This window comes from Schistocerca cancellata, chromosome 3 (assembly GCF_023864275.1).
Source record: "Schistocerca cancellata isolate TAMUIC-IGC-003103 chromosome 3, iqSchCanc2.1, whole genome shotgun sequence".
NCBI classification, from domain to species: Eukaryota; Metazoa; Arthropoda; class Insecta; order Orthoptera; family Acrididae; genus Schistocerca; species Schistocerca cancellata.
Genome location: NC_064628.1, coordinates 522,796,279 through 522,822,339, shown reverse-complemented (window position 1 = coordinate 522,822,339; position 26,061 = coordinate 522,796,279). Strand labels below are relative to the sequence as shown.

At 40.3% G+C, this 26,061-nt stretch overlaps 3 protein-coding genes across 5 annotated transcripts in view; 2 read left to right on the top strand and 1 right to left on the bottom strand.

Moving 5' to 3' along the window:
• Window positions 1–6,058, top strand: part of LOC126175337 (tRNA pseudouridine synthase-like 1) — a 104,210-nt gene extending 98,152 nt beyond the window's left edge. Inside the window, exon 6 of the mRNA XM_049922057.1 lies at window positions 5,840–6,058. Within this exon, the coding sequence (XP_049778014.1) occupies window positions 5,840–6,058 (219 nt within the window). The remainder of the gene's footprint in view (window positions 1–5,839) is intronic.
• LOC126175338 (dual specificity protein phosphatase 19) lies at window positions 6,056–7,642 on the top strand. The gene has a single exon (XM_049922059.1). The coding sequence runs from the start codon at window positions 6,070–6,072 to the stop codon at window positions 6,691–6,693; it is 624 nt and encodes a 207-aa protein (XP_049778016.1). The 5' UTR covers window positions 6,056–6,069; the 3' UTR covers window positions 6,694–7,642.
• Window positions 7,359–26,061, bottom strand: part of LOC126175335 (protein melted) — a 256,862-nt gene continuing 238,159 nt past the window's right edge. For all 3 annotated transcript variants that reach the window (XM_049922055.1, XM_049922054.1, XM_049922056.1), the window contains one exon: window positions 7,359–9,680. In XM_049922055.1, the coding sequence (XP_049778012.1) occupies window positions 9,420–9,680 (261 nt within the window). In that variant the 3' untranslated portion in view covers window positions 7,359–9,419. The remainder of the gene's footprint in view (window positions 9,681–26,061) is intronic.

The following is a 26,061-nucleotide window of genomic DNA, read 5'->3' as shown; positions in this document are numbered from 1 at the left end:
GTGTTTGACCGCCTACGCACACATGGACTAGTAATTAATCCTGCCAAGTGTGTTTTTGGTGAGAAAGAGGTCCACTTTCTAGGATATTTGGTGAATGCACAGGGTATTCGACCACCACATAGTAAAGTAGAGGCCATAAACAAATGCCCCCGCCCTGTCACAGTCAGAGAATTACGACGATTCATTGGAGAAGTGAATTTCTACAAACGCTTCATTCGCAATCATGCACTGATAACTGCACCATTGAATGAACTACTTAAAGGCGCACCTAAACCTAACCACAGTGTGCATTGGACTATCGAGGCGGACACTGCATTTCACGCTATAAAAAAGCTATAGCAGAGGCCGCGCAATTAGCACACCCGGTCGCGCATGCTCCACTCTCTCTCATGGTTAATGCTTCGTCCCTTGCCATTGGTGCCGTACTTCAGCAACAAATTGATCAGTTAAGGCAGCCCATTGCATTTTATAGTCATAAGTTGTCACCATCTCAGCAATGTTGGGCAACATATGACCGTGAGCTGTACGCCACTTATGCAACAGTAAAAAAATTTAGACACGCATTAGAAGGGCGACAGTTCACGATTTACACAGATCATAAACCGTTTACCTATGCCTTTAAGGTAAAGCCAGAGAAAGCATCGCCCAGGCAGCTGCGACACTTAGATTATATCAGCCAGTTCACGACCAGCATTGTGTATGTGGAAGGAAAGCTAAATGTTCCAGCTGATGTACTTTCTCGCATAGAAGCAGTGTCCACAGTAACAGATGACATCGCACAGGTGGAAGCAGTGACAAAGGCCATTGATTACAACGCCCTTGCGCATGCGCAACAATGTGATAGTCAGTTGCGTGATCTATTGCAACAAGAGAAAGGATTGAAGCTACAGCTCGTGACATTTCCTGAAGCAACCATTGAGTTGTACTATGAGGTAGCAAGAGGAAAGATATGTCCATTTGTGCCACAGCAATTCAGAACACAGGCAATTGCATCAATGCACAATCTGTCACACCCAGGAGTAAGAGCCACACTCAGATTGGTCAAACAAAAATTGTATGGCCATGTATGCACACAGACTGTAAAGCATTTGTGAAGCAATGCTTGGCGTGCCAGAGGAATAAAATCACACAGCACGTCAGGGCACCATTAGGCACATTTCTTCCACCAAATCAGCGTTTCGACCATGTGCATGTTGACATCATCGGCCCACTCTCGGCATCGGAAGGCTACAGTTGTTGCCTCACGGTGATTGACAGATTTACTAGGTGGCCTGAGGCATTTCCAATGAAGGACATCACTGCAGAAACTACAGCTCAAACATTTTTTCGTGGTTGGATTGCCCGGTTTGGAGTTCCACTGAGAATTACAACTGATCAAGGACGGCAATTTGAAGCCTACGTTTTCAAAGCATTGGCTGCGTTACTAGGTACGAAACGCATACGCACCACGGCATACCACCCCGCATCAAATGGCATGGTTGAGCGTCTTCATCGACAGTGAAAGGCAGCACTGAGATGTCACGCAACACCAAATTGGACAGAGACACTACCTATCGTACTTTTGGGTCTACGAACGTCATTCAAAAGTGATCTGAAAGCAACAGTAGCAGAACTGGTGTATGGACAAACATTACGCCTACCTGGAGAATTTCTGCACAGCATGGCAGATGATACAATCACAGCCTCAGAATTCGCCACAAGATTAAGAGAGCATATACGCCAATTGAGACCAACAATGCCCAGAAACCAGCTTGGAAGACACTCATTCGTTTTTGCGGAGCTAGACAAGTGCACGCATGTATTCTTACCCAATGATACTGTGCGTAAATCACTGCAGCCACCATATGACGGACCATATCTGGTAGTCAGTAGGGATACCAATACTTTCCGCATAATGATTAACGGTACACCCACCACAGTTGCAGTGGACCGTATCAAGCCTGCATTTCTGGACGCAACAGACACCACAGCTACCACTGAACACAAACCAGAGAAGACAGGAGAAGCTACAAGATGTGTTCCTGTACCCCATGAACACCACAACGCTCAGCGAACACGTCATTGCAACACCATGACCGACATCGAGGACTACTACAACACTCCCTGACACAACCACTGACACATGTGACGCACCGCCCGGTTTCAAGAAAGAAGTAGTTACAAGAGCTGGACGGCATGTGAAATTCCATCTGCGGTATCGTTAGCATTAAAGGGGGGAGTCAAGTAGTGACCTATTTCTGACAATCGATCCCTACAAGTGTACAGTGCTTCATAAACATTCCGTGAAGTGTTAACTTACGTGCAGTGATATAGTTATTCTTTGACTTAGCTTTAGTTAGTTATTCCGTGCTGTTCATGTCTACACAATTCATTCATGTGCGTAGAGTTCAGTTATTGCTAAATGTATGTGGGAATAAAGGAACTGTTTTCTCCAACACCCACAACACCATTCCTCACAGGCAACTTCTAATCAAATTGTGTACTATAGATTTAAAATTTCCTGTCAGGAAGGTCACAGTTCATAGTAGCTGATGAAGAGTAATGGAGAAGTGATATCTGGCATTTCCCAAGGAAGTTTTATACGCATAGGCCCTCTGCTGTTCCTACTCAATGTAAATGATTTACAAGACAATCTTAGCAGCCATCCTATATTTTTGCAGAAGAATCAGAAGATGAAAATCAATTGGAAAATGATTTCTACTGAATACCTTTAAAGGTACGGAATATGGCAATAGACTAAATAACAAAAAGTGTGTGGTTATCCAAGTGAGTACTAAAAGGAATTTGTTAAGTTTTGGTTACACAATAAATTACACAAATCTAAGGCTGTCAATTCAACTTAATACTTGGGGATAACAATTACAAGCTACTTAAATGGAAATGATCCCATAGATAATGTCATGGGGAAAGTGAGCCAAAAACTGCATTTTATTGGCAGAATACTTATATGATGCGACAAACACACTAAAAGAGATTGCCTTTACTATGCTTATCCATCCTCTGTTTGAGTATTGCTGTGCAGTATGGGATCCTTCCAAATAGAATTGATGGACGAGTTCAAAAATATTCAAAGAATGGCAGCTCATATCGTATTACTAAAAATAGGAGGGATGGTGTCACGGATGTGATACACGAGTTTCCACGGAAACATTAAAACGCATTCTTTGTTGTGGCGAGATCTTTTCAAGAAATTGCAGTCTCCAACTTTCTACTGCCCGAATGCAAAAATATTTTGTTGACGCCCACCTATGTTGGGAGAAATGATCAATGTAATAAAATAAATGTTTGTTTCCTGTGTGCAGTTTGAGTACAACAGAAGAGAAATAAAGTGAAAGTGATTCGACGAAACTCTGCCAGGCACATAAGTGTAGTGTGAATTGCAGAGTAATGCTGTAGATGTAGATACTTGTATGTGAATAACTTAATGAGATGAGACATATGTGTCAGTAAGTTTTAGTTTCAAAGTTGTACCTACCTGTTATGCAAGTTATTCAAGTCCATTGATATATAACTTTAATATTATGTTTAGTTGCATTTTGTAACATTTCTTGGGTAAGAAAGTTGTTTCATAACAGAATTCTGAGACGCATACTAGAATAACATAACCATTTTGTTAATATACTATTATACTGTAAATGTACTATCATTTTATACACAGATGAACAACTGAATCCATTATCTCTTCCGTACACTTGAATTTCAAAGATTTTATGTGCACCATCTGTCTAAGTATGTTAGATTTTACTTAATCTCTCTCTCTCTATCACACACACACACACTCGAGTGTGCACTCCTCTTGCAGTTATTGAAGTAATTTGGGGGGAGAGGGAAGTGGGATTTGCACAGTAGGGATATTTTGCAGGAGTAGATGTAGTTCAGTTATACCCATGGGTACATAGAATCAAGGCTTGGAGATCTTTGTGAAAGGAGAGCCATCAAGAAATGGTAAATTTTGTAGTTGGGAGGGGGGGGGAGTGGCAAGTTTCATTGTCTAAGTGGCATTATATAAGTAAATGGCAGATCATAAGTTAAAGTGAAATAATATTAAAACTCTGAAGCTTTCCACGCCTTTTTGAGGTCGTGCCTGAACTACCTCATTTATGACACTGCCAAATTCCCTTTAGTTTTTGTTCTTCATTGCTCATTGTTTTCTTTTCTAATTTTGAAAAGTGTGAAGAGACTTATCCTGCCCCATAACAGGGTATGAGCAAGACTCCCATGGCACCAGAAGGGAATCGGCCATCCCTATGACCATGTGTCAGTTCTGCTGTCACAGATGCACAAATTGTGGGTGTAGGCTGCCAGCCCTGGGAAAAGGGGATATAACTTGTTCCCCTACACTGCTTCTTCCCTCTTGTGGTCTGGGTTCTTGTTTCTTTACACTTGAGGCTGACTACAACATTAAGGTGTCTACTTTTATTACAACCACAACTAATAGTCAATAAACACTGCATTGTTAAAGCGAACTATTGGTGTTCCAAATATAAAATTCCTTATACATACTGTCAGTGTAGACTCTAAAAAAGGGGAGTACTCTGGAATCTTTTATTATTTTGCAAAGATTACTTTTATGGAAAGGTTACTGTTTCTTTTTCTCAGTGTTGAGCGCACTCAAACACAATCTTAATTTTTCCTGTAAGTTGTAGTAATAAGTATTTGTGTGCTGTCTCTTTAATATAAAAATGAGTAATACCTTTGTAACGGTTGACAACTGAACCATGTACATCCTCACAGTAAGACCTTGTTACTATGGTATGTCAATAACTGTGGTAAAATATGTCTTTGATTGTTTTAATTATGAGAGGCTTCCAGTTTAAATAATGTTTCATGTGAGGCTAGTTGCCATTAACCCTTTGCTTGTTAACGTGTTAGACTTTGAGGAGTTTGGTGTAAATAAAATGTCGCATTTTGTTTGTTTAAAGAAATAATGTAGACAGTTTTATAATAATGTATTTACCTCCTCCATATATAGACCAATATTAGCTTTGAACATTACTGAACTCAAGACCTCAAGTTTATTCAAAGAACTTTCCACACAGTAGGCATGATACATTTTTGGAAAAATCATGGTTTGCACACAGCTGTATAGTGACTTTAGAAAACAACCTGTTTCCATCAGAAAGAAACCATCATCAGGTATAACATGCCATCATTTATCAGATGTGTGACAAGTCATAACTATTAACAAGCATCATGCCATAAACCAACATGTTAGATACAACTATAATAATGGACTACTCACAACACTCAGTAGGTAATGTTTGAACTATATGGAAAGACTGAAGAGACATACAATTTTGGCGTCTTTTAAAGAGCGACAATACAGATGTGTGCAAACCATTGTCATCTCCTCAAAGTGATGTTGATTGTAAAAACGATATCAATAATCTTATTTGTTCACTCATAGTGGGTGCTCCAAACCTCTCTGCCCATTGATGTTCTAACTTTTATTGGCTCTTGAGGCTACACACGAAAGAATGCACGGAGAGAACAAATAAATTCAACATAACATTTAAATAAGCTATCTCCAGCTGTAGTTTGTGCTTAATTTTCATGTGAGTTACTGAAAATTTCTTGATTATCATCTCGCTTTCTATAGACCATTATTTAATACTTACAGCAAAATGTGTCCCCTTACAGTGTACACTAGGAGACAGTTGGTGCATCCTTGTATTGACTGAGAAGTCTGTAAAGTTGTTCACAGATAATTTATTTGACAGATGTGCAATATGGTGCATGATGTGAGCGAGTATGTAGCTTCGAGATCGAGATGCAGCCAGCAAGTATTACATTGCATGATTGAATGCCATATATTCATATAGTCACTCTTTTTACACAGGTACGAAGAACTGTAGCAGCTCTGATTGCAGTGGCTCAAGGAAGACTAACTCTGGAAGACGTCCAGTACATGTTAGATGTACCTAGTAAAGACAGTTGGAATCCTAAGGCTGTCACAGTGCCCCCCTATGGGTTGTTCCTTGTTAATGTAGAATATGATCCACAAGATCTTTTATATGAAAGAAACTGTGATAATCAGTGGACAGAGAACAATTTGTAGAGATGTGTTAAATGTTTATAAATCTTGCAATGAGCTTCTTGAGTAGTTTAATACAAAAAAAGCAACATCTTCAGCCTTGTCAAACCACAGTAACTTCTCCAGATGGCAGAGTTCACAAAGAGATTATTAAAGATGGTAAATTTGTGCACTTGCCACAGACAGATTCATTAGCACCTGGCTATGTTGTTGATACAAATCCTGATCTGAAGGTTGCTCTCGTATTACCAGGTCTTTGCTGTGGCTCCCAGGATGTTGTACAAGATGTTAATCTCCTTCATAATTACGGAATAACACACATATTAAGTTTAGGTGTGAGAGCTGAACAGTTTGATGGTTTTGAGTATAAATTTGTTGAAGCTCTGGATCTACCTGACACAGACATTGTATCATTTTTAGAGCCAAGCTTTGAGTTTTTAAAAAAAGTGAAAGACAGTAATGGATGTGTGTTTATTCACTGCAATGCTGGTATATCTAGATCTGCTACTGTTGTAATAGCTTACCTCATTAAAGAATGTGGTATGACATTTACAGAAGCATTTGCATACTTGAAGGAGAGAAGGGAAGCAATTAGACCAAATGATGGGTTTATCAAACAACTTAAACAGTACGAAAATTCATTAAAAACCACAATTTAATAGTATCAACATTGATATATAATAATCTCCAGTGTAAAAACAAATTTGGAATGTGTGCAAAAATATAAATAATTATATAATGTATGTATATATTAAGTACATCAGTATAAATTATCAGGTCCCCAGTGAATTCAGTATGAGCAAATTCTTACAGTATTAAAACCCCTTCAGAGTCTCCAAATTAAAACAGCTTGTTAAAAAAGAATTGAAAAGTTTAAATATTTTTTACAAATATACATTTCATATACATTTTCCATTACGGTTTGTACATTCTCGTTACATTGGCTAAGCCACTAAGCTGTGGAATGGTACACGATGACTTCTGCACCTTAGTTCATTCTCCATTTAAGGAAAAACATTCATTAACACATTTTGTTCATTGGCAATGAATGCCATAAATCGACATTGTGATGTTGTAGTACTGTGACTTTTATGATTACAATATCCTGAGTCATCAATATCTTAATGGTACAGGGTGTTATGTATAAGATCTAAGCCTGCTGGATAAAAATACTCTCAACTTCATGATAGAAATCCATTTAGAAGTTAAAACTGCTGTGATTCAAATAATTCCTTTAGGTCACATTCAACTGAGATTACATTACAGTGATGAAGGTGCTGCTTGTGATGCATAAATTTATTTGGACTGATTAGTTTTGAAGAAAGCAGAGCATCCTTGTTCTTGAATAACAGCAACATATTTTAAGTAAGCAGGGTTATTTTATGAACTCAGCAAGAGGTCTTATGTTACTAATACTCTACCAACATATGTAAATGCCTAAAAATAAATGCTATTAATACTGAGCATACACCAACAAGGAATTTCCACTCCTTACATAAACACAAGAAAACAAAATTAGATGCTGAACATCACAGCAAACAAAAATGAGGAAAGGCACTGCTTTCCTGTAGCTGAATGGTGTATGGCATGTCCCCCCCCCCCCCCCCCCCCCCACGCCCCTATGAAAACACACACACACACACACACACACACACACACACACACACACACACACACGGTGGCTGCATGTGTATACATAAAATAAAATAAAGTGATAACTGAAAGGTAGTAAAATCAATTAACAGGTATGTGCAATGTTGTCACACACCAGTCAGCTACAGGTAGATGACATTATAAAGAAATTTAAATTTTGTCCGAACATAATGTGTGTGATGTTTCTGTGCATGTGGTATGGAGCAGATGTAAAGTAAGGAATCTTATAATACAATCCACTTTACAAGAATGTTATTTTCTTTCTGTATTAAATCATGATATTTAACTTTGTGTGTTCAAGTAACATATTATACTGTGTTGTAAATTAAGCCATTGTGCATGAAATTAGTTATCTGAGGAATTTTCATGGGCAGCAAATATAAATTTTATTTAATGAACTCTTCAAGGAAGACATTGTTAATTGCTTTTGTCTTATTTATAAACAGAAAAATTACATGTTACATGAAAAATAAATGTATTTAAAAAAATCACTGTCCTTCCATCCCTCCCACATATTATGATAAAAATTAGTCTGTAAGAAGTATTAAAAAGATGGTTTGACAGACTACCTTAAGGTTCTTTTCCTTTTCATAAGAATGTGGAAACAAAAATGCAAGGTAGTGAGGAGAAGTAACTGCTTAAAATTTTCAAATTCACCAGTAATTTTACAAAATTTAATATGGTCAGTTGCAAATGCCTTCAAACTTCTACTACTACTACTACTACTGCTGCTGCTGCTGCTGCTGCTGCTGCAAGAGAATGATATGGCAAAGAGCAGCAGGGGAATTACAATGAAAATATGACTGCAGTGAGAAGTAGTCCTTGTAGAGGAAGGGAGGTTGACAAGATCACAAAATTTAATGTAATGTTTTCATCAATAAAAATGTAATACTGAGAAAGGCGATGTTCCCCTGGTTAACTGAGACAAATTCTTGGTAAATTGAGTGTGTTTGGTTGCATGTAATGTATGGTGTTCTATTTGTAAGATGACCGATTTCATGTATATAAAAAAAAGTAGTTTCACTATATGCATAAAAAGACAGGTTGGCATAAACTTCAACTGAATTTTGGATTTGGCAACAACGAAAGCCTCAGGCAAGGTCTGATTTTTGTGGTGTGTGTGTGTGTGTGTGTGTGTGTGTGTGTGTGTGTGTGTGTGTGTACACAATTCCTCAGGTTTCTCCAAGTATACAACTAACAAGTATTTTTAATTGATGTCGCAATCTGTCGGGAACCTTACAATCGATGTTCAGCCTCCCATAAAGGTGTGACGACTAAGGACTGACAGAAAGTGTAGAAAATCTCTTGATATCAAAGTATACTCTTTAAATTGATTGCCATAGAAAAATCTTGAAACAAGCAATGAAACATCACCATATTTACATTGGGGAACAATTTTTACAACTTGCACAAAAAGATCTTTCTGTGGGTTGGAGAGAGAGAGAGAGAGAGAGAGAGAGAGACAGGATACAGACACATCACAGAAGGTATCATGTATGTTCAGTAAGGCCCACGTATCACTTGTGACCTCATTTAAAAGATTTCTTAAATTTATTTCTTAATATTATTAATGTCTTATTGGCAATGATGCCATCAGACAGAGACACATGGAGATCAGCATTCTAAGCAAATCCTGGTGTGTGTTAACGGCTGTTCTTCTCTATTAAGTACTATAAAAATATGTTTAGTATGATGGTGCCATATATACATTCTCAAATAAAACAATCTAACTTCAAACAGCAGTACGTAAGCTGGCTCCTCTAGCAGGAAGTGAATTACTTTTAGCAGGTACCTCCCGAGAATGAGAATGAGCAACAACAATTGAAAGGCACTGCACCCATTCTTCTGCATTTTTTCCATCCTTTGGTTTCAGTATGAGTGACTGGTCTCCAGTAAATATCTCAAATGCTTTTGGGATATTGCGAGCACCTCGACTCACTTTAACACTCCTTATTTGGTTTACTTCTATAGGGGTAACATCCTTGTCATCTTTCTGGAAGAAAACAATGGAAGGGAAGATAATGAATCATATAATAATGAGAACACTTATCAGACTCTATTGCAGACTAAAACTTAATCAAATTATTTTATTCACATCTTCGATAACAATTTCTTAACTGTCCGCACAATTAATTTTGTTTAGCACTGAACAAAATTGATTACGTGGACTTTTAGAAAACTGATCAATGACTGTGAATAAAATGGTTTGAATATTCCCAGTAATCCTTAACTAATGATGACATGTTGCAATTAGTAAGACATAATGTTTACAAATAATATTGTAAACTATAAATACAAGGCAGAAAGGGTAGCGGAGATCGAATGAGATTAGCTTGATAGTACAAATTACTGAAAAAACTAATCACTTGGTGCCAACCTGTATAAGATATTTCTTGCTATATCATCACATATCTTTAAAGGTGGAACTAACATTTGTTGGTGACAAATATATCAATAAAACTGCACCTTCTAATTTTTCAAACTGACTTATAATCTATTGTCTCATATCATATAATCTATTGCGTTATATTGCTGTTGCTGATCTAAGCTTGATCTTTGTGTTTTAGGACTTTCTCTTGTTCACTGTGGATGTGATTGAATGCTGCAACTATGGCATAAACTAAACAAAGTTGTTGTAGAAACAGCCATAAATCACAATTTTATTTAAAATTCTCATACACTTGGCTTTCAATCCTCAACAAGTGAAAGATATAAAACTGAGAGATTATATTGTAAAAAACATGTAAATAATTATAATAGTTGTGATAACATCACAGCAACAAGGAGTGATCAAATTTTTTGATGACTGCAAATACACAGGTGTGAAAAACTTAAGGAGGAAAGTAACTTTTGCATGATGTGTCACTGCCATGAACGCAGCTTGATGAAACTTAGACCATACATAAAAAGAACTGCTATAGTATAGTACATACAGTACAGAAGGTAACTGAAAAAATTCGCAGTGAGAGGAGCACAAGTGACACTTTTACTCAAAAGAACAATTAACTGTAGTCACTGTGATTTATGATGGACATTACAAAAGAGAGAACAAGGTTCTTAATAGGATGTGTGATAACCATGGATAGCATGTTCCCATGCTGTCCTAAGGGTGGTATGGAGTGCTTGTGGCAGGGCACCATTCCTCTACCAGTGTGGCTGACAACTGCTGTATGATCGATCGTGCATGTGGACGTGCAGCAATATGTCTCCCTATGGCTTCACACACTTGCTAAACGGTATTTACGTTGGGGAAATGGGCAAGCTAGTCTAGTACATTTGCTGAATATCCTCTTGTTCCAAGAGCTCCTCCTCCTGCTACTCTGATGCAGTTGCATACTATCATCCTTAAAAATGAAGTCGGGGTCAACTACCCCTGAAAAGACACATATGAGGAGCAAGTACAGCATCACAACAATGTTGCCCAGTGCATGTGTGCATGTATGTGCGCGCGTGTGCACGAGTGTGTGTTCAAATATTTGGAGGTCGGTATGCTCATGCAACATTACACCTCCCCACACCATAACACCTGGATCATGAAAACAACCATGTTCAACAATGTTCTTGGATACATTTCGTGTTCCCACTTCTCGTCTTATGAGGGTACACCCAGAATAACTACTTCAACCAAATCTGCTCCCATCCGAGGAGAGCATGCATGCGACCACACCTCATTGGTCCAGTCCCTATGCTCTTGGCACCATTATAAACAATGCCTCTGATGTGTGGATGTCAACAGAACAGAAAATGGTGCTTGTTGGGCAGAGGCTATTCCCATGCTGTTATCATACCAATGTGGAGTGTCAGATTGCACGCTTCGGAGTCCTATTCAATGTGGTTGCCATTGCTGCTGCTGGTTGACATGAGTTCCTTCATGCCTGTTGCACAATACAGCAGTCACTGCATCTTTAGTTGACTGTGGTTATCCACCTTCCCTGCTTACAGAAACAGTGCCTGTGGTTCAGAACACTCCCCATGCACGTGAAACAAAGCTGTGAGCAATACCACTACTGCGCTGCACTCATCCCACTTTGTCTCTCTTCCAGTTTCCCGATGATTCTTGCCCATATGAAGTCATCCAAATATTTTCTCCGTGCCATGTTGACAATGAAGAACACCACCATAGTGCACAGTAACTGCTAGCTGATTGACACACACTGTGTTTCCCATTTCTTCAACTGCTTTATGTAATGGGGCCCGGCCCACTGGGCACTATAGTCACACTAATCTCATGCCATGTGATGCCCAGGTTTCTGTGCACAACTGGGAGTCCTCTGGCAAAATGCTCCTGCACTTCATTCATTCCCACCGAGCTGTTCATATGTTATGTTGCTTTATCTATATTGTCCTCAAGTTTTGCCCAAGCCGTTTCAAGTAAAAATAAGACTGGTTGTGTTTCTTCCATAATTACCTATAATTTTAGAACTTCTTCATGAAATAAATAAAAACATAAATTAACAAAGTGACAGACAGGAAAAACAGATAAAGAAAACAACACCAAGTTTTTGGAATGACAAGTTTCTTCTTCAGGGTGAGAAAAGAGGAAAACATTTGTAAGGTCAGTTAGAATAGGGGTTAACAAGTAACCATAAGGTATTAGGAGTAAGGTGAACACATGTGCATATATTATTCATTCACTAATGGCAATGACAGAATAGTTTCTACACAACTAATGAAATATGAACAGGTCATGGATACAAGTGGCGCTCAATAAGTAATGCAACACTTTTATTTTCTCAGTCAATTCAAATTTGAAAAATTGAGGAATTTGTTGTGGGACATAGTGGAATATTTGCATTTCAGTCCCTTCTGATAAGGTGGCTGCACTATATGTACACCTTCAAAGTAAACCAAAGCATCGCAGATATTTGTAGGTGCTTGCATAAAGTCTACAGAGACATGGCAGTGACAAAAGCAGGGTGAGTCTTTGAGTGAGGCGCCTGTCATCATTAGAACAAGGTTGTGCAATCCTGTCTGATCTCCCACATGCCAACCAGCCACACACAGCTGTCTCTCCTGCAATGGTGAAATGTGCAGACACTCTTTTGAGGTGATCGACAGGACATATTCAAACACCTCGCTGCATGACTGGACGTCTCTGTTGGTAGTACTGACACTCATTCCACCAGTTGGGATACACAAAGTTGTGTACCCGCTGGGTTCCTTGCCACTTAACAGATTACTATAAAGGTCAATGAAGGACCATCTATGCGGAATTGGAGCTTTACTAAGCTGATCATGACAATTTTTTGTCGAAGGTCTCAAACATGTCTGTACACCCCAAAGCAGCTCACAAAACTTCGCTGGACTATTCTTCCTCATCCCCCCTGCAGCCCGAATCTCGCATCTTCTGACTTCCATCTGTTTGGCCCAATGAAGGATGTACTCTCTGGGGAGCTGTATGAGGATGATGGGGAGGAATGCAGTAAGATGGCGTAAGTCCAGTGCCTTGAACAGAGATTGTGTTAAGAAACAGGGTTCTTTAGGCAAAAGAGTGGGGAATAATATTGTGTATTATGATCCTGAATAAAACCAACCTAAATTCAGAAAAAAATGTTTTGTGTAACATACTGATCACCTCTGTAATTACTGAACACATCAAAACTACACTTAATGCTGCAGACAGTTACTGTATGTGTATTCTGAGAGACACAGTAACTACTTATATTCATTACTGGGTATAAGTCATATTTCCCATACCTAAACACTTCGCTTCACCTACACCTCAAACTTGCATCAAAAGTAACTAGGCAATGTTAAACCAGTTACTGTTGTTTTAAAGTAATAACATGAAATAATCGCTTTTACAACTAATAACAAGCAGCCTGTACCAAACTTTGGCTGAGTGCCAGACAAGTAGTATCGACAGACATTTTAGTATCTAGATGACACATTACTGTATCTTTCAGATTAAAGTAGTAAATAACAATAGATCATATGCTGCCACGGTGTAGTTCTTAGTTCTCCCACTCGGACATATTTTAAGATAAGTTTAAAGGTATAACTATGTTTTTAAAAACTATGATCTTATTTATAGTGGTTGACTTCACAGCTTGTCATTTGTATTTACACAAGGGTAATTTGTATATTTCTTGTATTACTACATTATAACATTATTCTTAAAATTTACATATGCATCCACTGAAATAAACTGTCGCAGTATAGTTGAAAAGGGTTGGAGCTGGGGATGTATTAGGGTGCATAGTGGGAATGGCACATAAAGGAACTGGGAGATCTATTTTATAGCTTCAGAAGCTACTGCACTAAACACAGCTATGATTATATTACATCTACATACAGTGCATGGCGGAGGGTACCTCATACCACAACTAGCATCTTCTCTCCCTGTTCCACTCCCAAACAGTATGAGGGAAAAATTACTGCCTATATGCCACTGTACGAGCCCTAATCTCTCTTATCTTATCTTTGTGGTCTTTCCGCGAAATGTAAGTTGGCGGCAGTAAAATTGTACTGCGGTCAGCCTCAAATGCTGGTTCTCTAAATTTCCTCAGTAGCGATTCACGAAAAGAACGCCTCCTTTCCTCTAGAGACTCCCACCCGAGTTCCTGAAGCATTTCCGTAACACTCGCATGATGATCAAACCTACCAGTAACAAACCTAGCAGCCCGCCTCTGAATTGCTTCTACGTCCTCCCTCAATCCGACCTGATAAGGATCCCAAATGCTCGAGCAGTACTCGAGAATAGGTTGTAGTAGTGTTTTATAAGTGGTCACCTTTACAGATGAACCACATCTTCCCAAAATTATACCAATGAACTGAATATTAAATGCTGTATCTAATGTCATTACTGTGGTTCAATGGCTAGCATATTTAACTATTAGTGTAAAGGTTCCATGTTCATTCAACACCTACCTCTACACTCGCCAAATCATTGTACCATGCACGGCAGTACATTTTATTGTACCATATGTTAAGGTTTCTTCTTGGAGCATGGGAATAATGACTGCTTGTACTCATATGCCTCTTTGCAGGCTGTTATTTGTCTTATCTGAATGATCTCTATGGGGCTGTAGATTATTCACCATTTCTGTCCTAAAAAACTATTTGTGAAGTTTTCTAAGCGGATTATTGCAAGGATATGTTTTTTACTACTATATAAGTCCCCCCCCCCCCCTCCCCCAATGAACCATGGACCATCGACCTTGCTGTTGGTGGGGAGGCTTGTGTGCTTCAGTGATACAGATAGTTGTACTGTAGGTGCAACCTCAACGGAGGGGTATCTGTTGAGAGGCCAGACAAACGTGTGGTTCCTGAAGAGGGGCAGCAACCTTTTCAGTAGTTGCAGGGGCACCAGTCTGGATGATTGACTAATCTGGCTTTGTAACACTAACCAAAATGGCCTTGCTGTGCTGGTACTGCGAACGGCTGAAAGCAAGGGGAAACTACAACTGTAATTTTTCCCGAGGGCATGCAGCTTTACTGTATGATTAAATGATGATGGCGTCCTCTTCGGTAAAATATTCCGTAAAATATTCCGGAGGTAAAATAGTCCCCCATTCGGATCTCTGGGCAGGGACTACTCAAGAGGACGTCATTATCAGGAGAAAGAAAACTGGCGTTCTATGGATTGGAGCGTGGAATGTCAGATACCTTAATCGGGCAGGTAGGTTAGAAAATTTAAAAAGGGAAATGGATAGGTTAAAGTTAGATATAGTGGGAATTAGTGAAGTTCAGTGGCAGGAGGAACAAGACTTTTGGTCAGGTGAATACAGGGTTATCAATACAAAATCAAATATGGGTAATGCAGAAATAGGTTTAATAATGAATAAAAAAAATAGGAGTGCGGGTAAGCTACTACAAACAGCACACTGAACGCATTATTGTGGCCAAGATAGACACGAAGCCCATGCCTACTACAGTAGTACAAGTTTATATGCCAACTAGCTCTGCAGAAGGCGAAGAAATTGATGAAATGTATGATGAGATAAAAGAAATTATTCAGATAGTGAAGGGAGGTGAAAATTTAATAGTAATGAATGACTGGAATTCGATAGTAGGAAAAGGGAGAGAAGGAAACATAGTAGGTGAATATGGATTGGGGGGAAGAAATGAAAGAGGAAACCGCTTAGTAGAATTTTGCACTGAGCATAACTTAATCATAGCTAACACTTGGTTCAAGAATCACGAAAGAAGGTTGTATACATGGAAGAACCCTGGAGATACTAAAAGGTATCACATAGATTATATAATGGTAAGACAGAGATTTTGGGACCAGGTTTTAAATTGTAAGACATTTCCGGGGGCAAATGTAGACTCTGATCACAATCTATTGGTTATGAACTGAAGATTAAAACTGAAGAAACTGCAAAAAGTTGGAAATTTAAGGAGATGGGACCTGGATAAACTGACTAAACCAAAGGTTGTATAGAGTTTCAGGGAGAGCATAAGTGAACAACTGACACGAATAGGGGAAAGAAATGCAGTAGAAGAAGAATGGGTAGCTCTAAGGGATGAAGTAGTGAAGGCAGCAGAGGATCAAGTAGGTAAAATGACAAGGGCTAGTAGAAATCCTTGGGTAACAAAAGAAATATTGAATTTAATTGATGAAAGAAGAAAATATAAAAATGCAGTAAATGACGCAGGCAAAAAGGAATACAAATGTCTCAAAAATGAGATTGACAGGAAGTGCAAAATGGCTAAGCAGGGATGGCTAGAGGACAAATGTAAGGCTGTAGAGGCTTATCTCACTAGGGGTAAGATAGATACTATCAACAGGAAAATTAAGAGACCTTTGGAGAAAAGAGAACCACTTGTATGAATATCAAGAGCTCAGATGGAAACCCAGTTCTACGCAAAGAAGAGAAAGCAGAAAGGTGGAAGGAGTATATAGAGGGTCTATACAAGGGCAATGTATTTTGAGAATAATATTATGGAAATGAAAGAGGATGTAGATGAAGATGAAATGGGAGATATGATACTGCGTGACGAGTTTGACAGAGCACTGAAAGACCTGAGTCGAAACAAGGCCCCGGAAGTAGACAACATTCCATTAGAACTACTGACAGCCTTGGGAGAGCCAGTCCTGACAAAACTCTACCATCTGATGAGCAAGATGTATGAGAAAGGCAAAATACCCTCAGACTTCAGGAAGAATATAATAATTCCAATCCCAAAGAAGGCAGGTGTTGACAGATGTGAAGATTACCGAACCATCAGTTTAATAAGCCACAGCTGCAAAATACTAACACGAATTCTTTACAGACGAATGGAAAAACTAGTAGAAGCCGAACTCGGGGAAGATCAGTTTGGATTCCGTAGAAATACTGGAACACGTGAGGCAATACTGACCTTCTACTTATCTTAGAAGAAAGATGGAAAGGCAAACCTACGTTTCTAGCATTTGTAGACTTAGAGAAAGATTTTGACAATGTTGACTGGAATATTCTCTTTAAAATTCTAAAGGTGGCAGGGGTAAAATACAGGGAGCGAAAGGCTATTTACAATTTGTACAGAAACCAGATGGCAGTTATAAAAGTCGAGGGACATGAAAGGGAAACAGTGGTTGGGAAGTGAGTGAGACAAGGTTGTAGCCTCTCCCCGATGTTATTCAATCTGTATATTGAGCAAGCAGTAAAGGAAACAAAAGAAATATTTGGAGTAGGTATTAAAATCCATGGAGAAGAAATAAAAACTTTGAGGTTCACCGATGACATTGTTATTCTGTCAGAGACAGCAAAGGACTTGAAAAAAGCAAAACGAGGATAATGGAATGTAGTCGAATTAAGTCGGGTGATGCTGAGGGAATTAGATTAGGAAATGAGACACTTAAAGTAGGAAAGGGGTTTTGCTATTTGGGGAGCCAAATAGCTGATGATGGTCAAAGTAGAGAGGATATAAAATGTAGACTGGCCATGACAAGGAAAGCTTTTCTGAAGAAGAGAAATTTGTTAACATCGAGTATACATGTAAGCGTCAGGAAGTCGTTTCTGAAAGTATTTGTATGGAGTGTAGCCATGTATGGAAGTGAAACATGGCCGATAAATAGTTTGGATAAGAAGAGAATAGAAGCTTTCGAGATGTGGAGCTACAGAAGAATGCTGAAGATTAGATGGGTAGATGACATAACTAATGAGGAGGTATTGAATAGAGTTGGGGAGAAGAGGAGTTTGTGGCACAACTTGACTAGAACAAGGGATCGGTTGGCAGGACATGTTCTGAGGCATCAAGGGATCACCAATTTAGTATTGGAGGGCAGTGTGGAGGGTAAAAATCGTAGAGGGTGACCAAGAGATGCATACACTAAACAGAGAAGGATGTAGGTTGCTGAGAGTACTGGGAGGTGAAGAAGCTTGCACAGGATAGAGTAGTGTGGAGAGTTGCATCAAACCAGTCTCAGGACTGAAGACCACCACCAACACAACAACAACAACAACTATATGAGTAGTTGCTAGAAGGTTTTCCAACATTTCTTTCACTCTCATCAGTCCAACAAGCCAGTGACTGTGTCTCTTCAGGCTTTCCTGGCAAATCTACTATTACAGCTTCCATGCCATACTTTGGCGGTATTTCCTCAAGTATCACATGAATCCTCAACACATACATTAGATATGTATTTCATTCCCCAGTGAAACTGAAGAGTTTGTTATGTCGCATCAAAGATAACCTTGGACTCAGGAAACAAAGTGTGTACGAGATCCCCATGAGTGAGGAATGATGTACCATATATTGCCCAAACTTTTTGTGGGGTGATAGATTGATGTGCTGAACATCATTGTCATACTCATCTGGGATAACCAAATAAACCAGCACGAGCAGAACACTGCTTTTAGTATAGGATACTGCATGAAATAAGAAAAGAACAATTATATCCTCAGCTTCATCTTTCTGGCATTGCATGACAAAGAAGGCAGTACACGTTTACATGCTCTGTCAGTCACACTGGGGGCTCATGCAGCCTCCACCAGTCCACTTCCTGAGGCCCCACCCCTCTTGACGCATGCTTCTGGTCACAATCCTGCATGGAACACAGTGTAGGTCAGGCCCTTACGTCTCACGCCTCATATACCTGTCCATCAGGAAGAGAGCTCTGCATGCCTTTGACAGCTGTCCACACATTTCCTCCTGGTCTCCTCTGCTGCACACAACATGGCATTTTACACTTTGCATGTGGTCAGTCTCTCTCGAGAGGGAGTCTCTCTGCAACCTTGTCAGATAGTCATGCCAAGCACCTGCTGATCTTTCACAGCACCTTCCAATTGTGCAGCACCCCATGCACCTCCATTGTATCCAGATCACCTCCGCCTCTGACCCGGGACGTTAGGCTCATGATCGCAACATATCATCGGCCTCGCCATTCTGTGGTACTACACCTGTCTCACTGCTGCATAGCTTCTCTACCCTGTTGCCACACTGCCTACCTCATCTTCGTTCACATCCTTGCCTCTGTGCCTTACTTCCTTGAAATAACTTTGCCATCTCTCCTTTAAGGGTTTACGGGGAAAAGGATGTAGAACAACAGTTTGGTACCCCTAGACAATTTGGTTGTACCAGCCAGACAGGTTGGGCAGCAACTTGCAGTTGGTTGCTGATGATGTTGTGGTGTATGGGAAAATGTCGAAGACGAGTGACTGCACAAAACACAGCTATGATTATACTAAATGGTGTGTTAATAGGATTATGTGATCCACTGAAAAGCGTAGTTAATTATTAGTGTATAGGTCCCTTGTTCATTCAACACCTACATCTACAGTCGGCAAATCATTGTGTCGTGTGTGACAGTACATTTTATGGTACCAACTTAGACAAAATTTCTAGATGGTGTGATGAATGGCATCTGTCTCAAAATGTAGAAAAATGTTAGTTAATGTAGATGAGTAGGAAAAACAAACCTGTAATGTGCAGATACAGCATTAGTAGTGCCCTGCTTGACACAATCACATCATTTCAATAATTGGGCATAATGTTCCAAAGTCATATAATAAGGTGGAACAAGCATGTGAGGATTATGGTAAGGAAGGTGAATGGTCAACTTCAGTTTATTGGGAGAATTTTAGGAAAGTGTGGTTATTTTGTAAAGGAGACTGCATACAGGTCACTAGGTGTGATCCATTCTTGAGTACTGTTTGTGTGTTTGGGATCTAAAACAGGTTGGATTAAAGGAAGACATTGAAGTAATTCAGAGGCGGGCTGCAATATGTTTTACCAGTAGGTTCAAACAATATGCAAGTGTTTTGGACATGCTCCGGGAATTCAAATGGGAATCCTTGGAGAGAAGGCAACATCCATTTGAGGAACCCTGCCTGACTCGGTTCACGCCTCCATCCAACTGTGACCCACCCCCACTGCCCTCAATTCAGACCTTGAAACTTGCCTCATCATCATTTCCCAAATGCCTCAACTTGCAAACTAACCTTACATCCGCAGAAAGAACTGCAGTCCACCATCTAAAAAGTAATCCTGACCTTATAATCCTACCTGCGGACAAACGCTCCACCACTGTTTTTTGAACAGCAAGGATTACCTGGCATAGGAAGGACTCCGCCATCTGTCAGATACATCCACCTAAAAACCTTGCCACAGTGGCTCCATCCCAGAAATCCAGCAGGATCTCCAGTCTCTCCTCAAATCTTTAGACTCATCTCAGAACCTCTCTCCACAGTCCATCCCTCTCCTCATCCCTGCCACTCCCTGCACTCCTACTTTCTACAGCTTCCTAAAGTCCATAAACCCAAACACCCAAAATGCCCCATTGTGGCTGGTTAATGTGCCCCCATTGAGAGAATCTCTGCTCTCATAGACCAACACCTTCAGCCTATTACCCGGAACCTACCCTCTTATATAACAGATACCGAGCATTTCCTCCACTGACTCTCCACAGTTCCTGTCCCTTTACCACCCACCAATTTCCTTCACCTGGTCCTACTCAACCCAACAAGCCACCTTCCTTGATGTTGATCTCAAAGATGGCTACATTAGTACCTCTGTCCAAATCAAACATACTAAACACCAGCAATATCTCCACTTCCACAGCTGCCACCCATTTCATACCAAGAAGTCTCTTCCATACAGCCTAGCCACCTGTGGTTGTCACATCTGCAGTCTCCGTCTCAAAATATACCAACGGTCTTACTGAGACCTTTACAGACCGTAATTACCCTTCTGACCTTGTACAAAAACAAATCTGTTATGCCTCATCTTTCCAGTGAGTCATTACTTCACACAATTTCACCGTTCGGCCACAGAGGAGCATTCCCAGGCCTGGAGCAACTGAATTACATTCTGCACCAGGGTTTTGACTACCTCTTGTCATGCCCTGAGATGAGAAATGTCCTGCCCACTATCTTTCCCACCCCTTCCACAGTGGTAGTCCACCGTCCACTGAACCTACATGATATACTTGTCTATCCCTACAAAATCCCTGCTTCCAACGCTTTACCTCATGGCTCATATCCCTGTAATAGACCTAGATGCAAGATCTGTCCCATACATCCTCCCACCGGTGTCTACTCCAGTCCAGTCACTAACATCACCTATCCCATCAAAGGTGGGGCTACCTATGAAACCAGCCATGCGATCTACAGGGTGTTTCAAAAATGACCGGTATATTTGAAACGGCAATAAAAACTAAACGAGCAGCGATAGAAATACACCGTTTGTTGCAATATGCTTGGGATAACAGTACATTTTCAGGCGGACAAACTTTCGAAATTACAGTAGTTACAATTTTCAACAACAGATGGCGCTGCAAGTGATGTGAAAGATATAGAAGACAACTGAGTCTGTGGGTGCGCCATTCTGTACGTCGTCTTTCTGCTGTAAGCGTGTGCTGTTCACAATGTGCAAGTGTGCTGTAGACAACATGGTTTATTCCTTAGAACAGAGGATTTTTCTGGTGTTGGAATTCCACCGCCTAGAACACAGTGTTGTTGCAACAAGACGAAGTTTTCAACGGAGGGTTAATGTTACCAAAGGACCGAAAAGCGATACAATAAAGGATCTGCTTGAAAAATTTCAACGGACTGGGAACGTGACGGATGAACGTGCTGGAAAGGTAGGGCGACCACTTACGGCAACCACAGAGGGCAACGCGCAGCTAGTGCAGCAGGTGATCCAACAGCGGCCTCGGGTTTCCGTTCGCCGTGTTGCAGCTGCGGTCCAAATGACGCCAACGTCCACGTATCGTCTCATGCGCCAGAGTTTACACCTCTATCCATACAAAATTCAAACGTGGCAACCCTTCAGCGCCTCTACCATTGCTGCACGAGAGACATTCGCTAACGATATAGTGCACAGGATTGATGACGGCGATATGCATGTGGGCAGCATTTGGTTTACTGACGAAGCTTACTTTTACCTGGACGGCTTCGTCAATAAACAGAACTGGCGCATATGGGGAACCGAAAAGCCCCGTGTTGCAGTCCCATCGTCCCTGCATCCTCAAAAAGTACTGGTCTGGGCCGCCATTTCTTCCAAAGGAATCATTGGCCCATTTTTCAGATCCGAAACGATTACTGCATCACGCTATCTTGACATTCTTCGTGAATTTGTGGCGATACAAACTGCCTTAGATGACACTGCAAACACCTCGTGGTTTATGCAAGATGGTGACCGGCCACATCGCACGGCCGACGTCTTTAATTTCCTGAATGAATATTTCGATGATCATGTGATTGCTTTGGGCTATCCGAAACATACAGGAGGCGGCGTGGATTGGCCTCCCTATTCGCCAGACATGAACCCCTGTGACTTCTTTCTGTGGGGACACTTGAAAGACCAGGTGTACCGCCAGAATCCAGAAACAATTGAACAGCTGAAGCAGTACATCTCATCTGCATGTGAAGCCATTCCGCCAGACACGTTGTCAAAGGTTTCGGGTAATTTCATTCAGAGACTACGCCATATTATTGCTACGCGTGGTGGATATGTGGAAAATATCGTACTATAGAGTTTCCCAGACCGCAGTGCCATCTGTTGTTGAAAATTGTAACTACTGTAATTTCGAAAGTTTGTCTGCCTGAAAATGTACTGTTGTCCCGAGCATATTGCAACAAACGGTGTATTTCTATCGCTGCTCGTTTAGTTTTTATTGCCGTTTCAAATATACCGGTCATTTTTGAAACACCCTGTACAAGATAAACTGCAAAGACTATGCTGCATTCTATGTGGGCGTAACAATCAACAAGCTGTCTGTCCGCATGAATGGCCACTGACAAACTGTAGCCAAGGAAAACCGTACCACCCTGTTGCTGAACATGCTGCTAAAGATGACATTCATCATTTCAATGACAGCTTCACAGCCTGTGGCATATGGATTCTTCCCACCAACAACAGCTTTTCTGAACTGAACAGGTGGGAGCTCTCCCTGCAATATATCCTACTTTCCCATAACCCTTCTGGCCTCAACCTTTGTTAGTCATTGTCCTCAACCATGTAGCCCCTTCCCTGTTCCCATTCCAGCACCACACATCCCTCTATTCCATCAATGCACTTCGTTTTGTTACTTCTCTCCTTTACCGCTACCCCCCTTCCCCAATCTTTGTCTAACCTCTCTATTTCACCTAGCTGCCCTACCCTCCTACCACTGCAACCCTGCATGCTCCCCAGCAACACTTCATCGTCCTCCACCCCTACCCTGCTACCCCTCTCGCTTCTTGCCTCCCCCCCCCCCCCCCCAAGTTTCTTCTCCCATCATGCACTGCTGCTGCTGCTCTTAGTGTGGCTTCAGTTGCCAGACACTGTGGTCACATGTGTGTGTGTGTGTGTGTGTGTGTGTGTGTGGTCTATTTTTGACAAAGACTTCGTTGGCCAAAAGCTTATTTTGTGACAGTCTTTTCGTTGTGCCTTTCTGCGACTCAGCATCTCCACTATATGGTGAGTAGCAACTATCTTTTTCATAATATTAATGGTAAATTAAGTTTCTCAAATAATTGGCAATGGTGTGACAGTAAATAACTTGGAGTAATGATGATTTCCTAACACAAACTTTCACTAGGAAAATGGAAAGACGAAAGAATCATACGAGATTTCAGGTAGCAACTGCAAAACCAAATTGTGTCCTTTGGCAAAACATATTGTAAGCAGCAGTTAATTGTACAATAGGTGCCAACTAAAGCATTCAACATAAAAGGCCTGAACTCAATTATTTTATTCTATAACGCGTAATAACTCATTTTTAAATTATGTCTACAGCTGCTTTACGGATGTTCCTCTTCCTGTTCCAGTGTTTAGCAAGAAAAACATTCCTTTACTGAGCCAAATCCATAACTGAATGTAGAACGTGCCCCTGTGAGAATATTATGAAATATAAAAGGCACCAACTACAGAATTATGTTTCACTGCTTCCCCATCTCTGAGTAACACCTTGGTATATCACTGTCATCAGATTATGCAGAATGGAGGGCAAAAGACTATTTCTGGAATACATTACAACAGAAACTACTACATTGTGGAAATGTGTACATATGCATTCACCATGATAACATTTCTAGTAACTATTTTATTTTTTTACTTAATAGTTTAAATTAATTGCAACAGTAGTACTGCCTTTTATTTCATTCAGAAGTAAATGTTTTCAGAAAATTAAAATGAAGAAAAATTTCTGTCTCTGCCGCTGATCTCAAGAGCTCTAGCACATGACATAAAACAGTAATGGTTGTCATTTAATCTAAACATGCTAGTAATAACCACAAACATGATTAATTCATTACCAGGGAAAATGTTTTCAATCATAATGAGACTGGCTGAATGACTTCATGGTTCTACGAAGGTCATAATAGATAAAAATACTTTAATCATGATAAAGTGGATATCTTTTATGATAGTAGTATTAGAGTATACATAGATGGAAGGAATGCTACAAATATTCTGAGATGTCCATACAACTAGCTAGAGAAACAACTTTCAATAGCCAAGATTACATAAATTATACTTTATTGTTGACAACAACTTTTGACAGATGTAACTGTCATCTTCTTGTCTTCAAAAAATTTCTGTTATAAAATATGTTCCATTATGAGTTAGTATTCATGGAACACATTTTACACTGAAGTGCCAAAGAAACTGGTAGAGGCATGCGTATTCAAAAATATATGTAAACAGGCAGAATATGGCACTGTAGTCAGCAATACCTATATAACACAACAAATGTCTGGTGCAGTGGTTAGATCAGATACTGCTGCTACAATGGCAGGTTATCAAGATTTAAGTGAGTTTCAACATGGTGTTATAATTGGCGTACGAGCTATGGGACACAGCATCGCCAAGTTGTAGATGAAGTGGGGGTTCTCCCGTATGACCATTTCATGAGTTCACTGCGAATACCAGGAATCTGGTAAAACAACAAATCTACGACATCGCTGCAGCCGGAAAAAGATCCTGCAAGAATGGGACCAACGATGATTGAAGATAATCATTCAGTGTGACAGAAGTGCAACCCTTCTGCAAATTGCGGCAGATTTCAATGCTGGGTCATCAACAAGTGTCAGCGTGCAAACCATTCAATGAAAGATCATCAATATGGGCTTTCAGAGCCGAAGACACACTCATATAACCTTGATGACTGCACAACACAAAGTTTTACGCCTCACCTGGGCCCGTCAACACCAACATTAGACTGTTGATGACTGGAAACATGTTGCCTGGTCGGACAAGCCTCGTTTCAAATTGTATCGAGTGGGTGGATGTGTATGGGTACGGAGACCATGAATCCATGGACCCTGTATGTCAGCAGGGGACTGTTCAAGCTGGTGGAAGCTCTGTAATGGCGTGGGGCATATGCAGTTGGAGTGATGTGGGACCCTGATGTGTCTAGATATGACTCTGACAGGTGACAGGTACGTAAGCATCCTGTCTGATTGCCTGCATCCATTCATTTCCATTGAGCATTCCGACGGACTAGAGCAATCCCAGCAGGACAATGTGGCACTCCACACGTACAGAATTGCTACAGAGTGGCTCCAGAAACACTCTTCTGAGTTTAGACACTTCCGCTGGCCACCAGACTCCCCAGACATGAATATTATTGAAAAATATCTGGAATGCCTTGCAAAGTGCTCTTCAGAAGAGATCTCCACTCCCTAATACTCTTACGGATTTATGGACAGCCCTATAGGATTCACGGTGTCAATTCCCTCCAGTACTACTTCATACATTAGTCGAGTCCATGCCATATCCTGTTGCAGCACTTCTGTGTGCTCACAGGGGCCTACATAATATTAGGCAGGTGTACCAGTTTCTTTGGCTCTTCAGTCTACAACAAAAATTTTTTTGGAAGCCAGAAGATGACTGTTATAAATTTTGGAACCTACTGTCAACAATAAAGGCTAATTTATGCGAACTCGGCTATTGAAAGTTTTTCTCAGGTACATGCAGATCAGTCCTTCTACGTTCTCAATATGGGAAAATTTACTTAATATAAC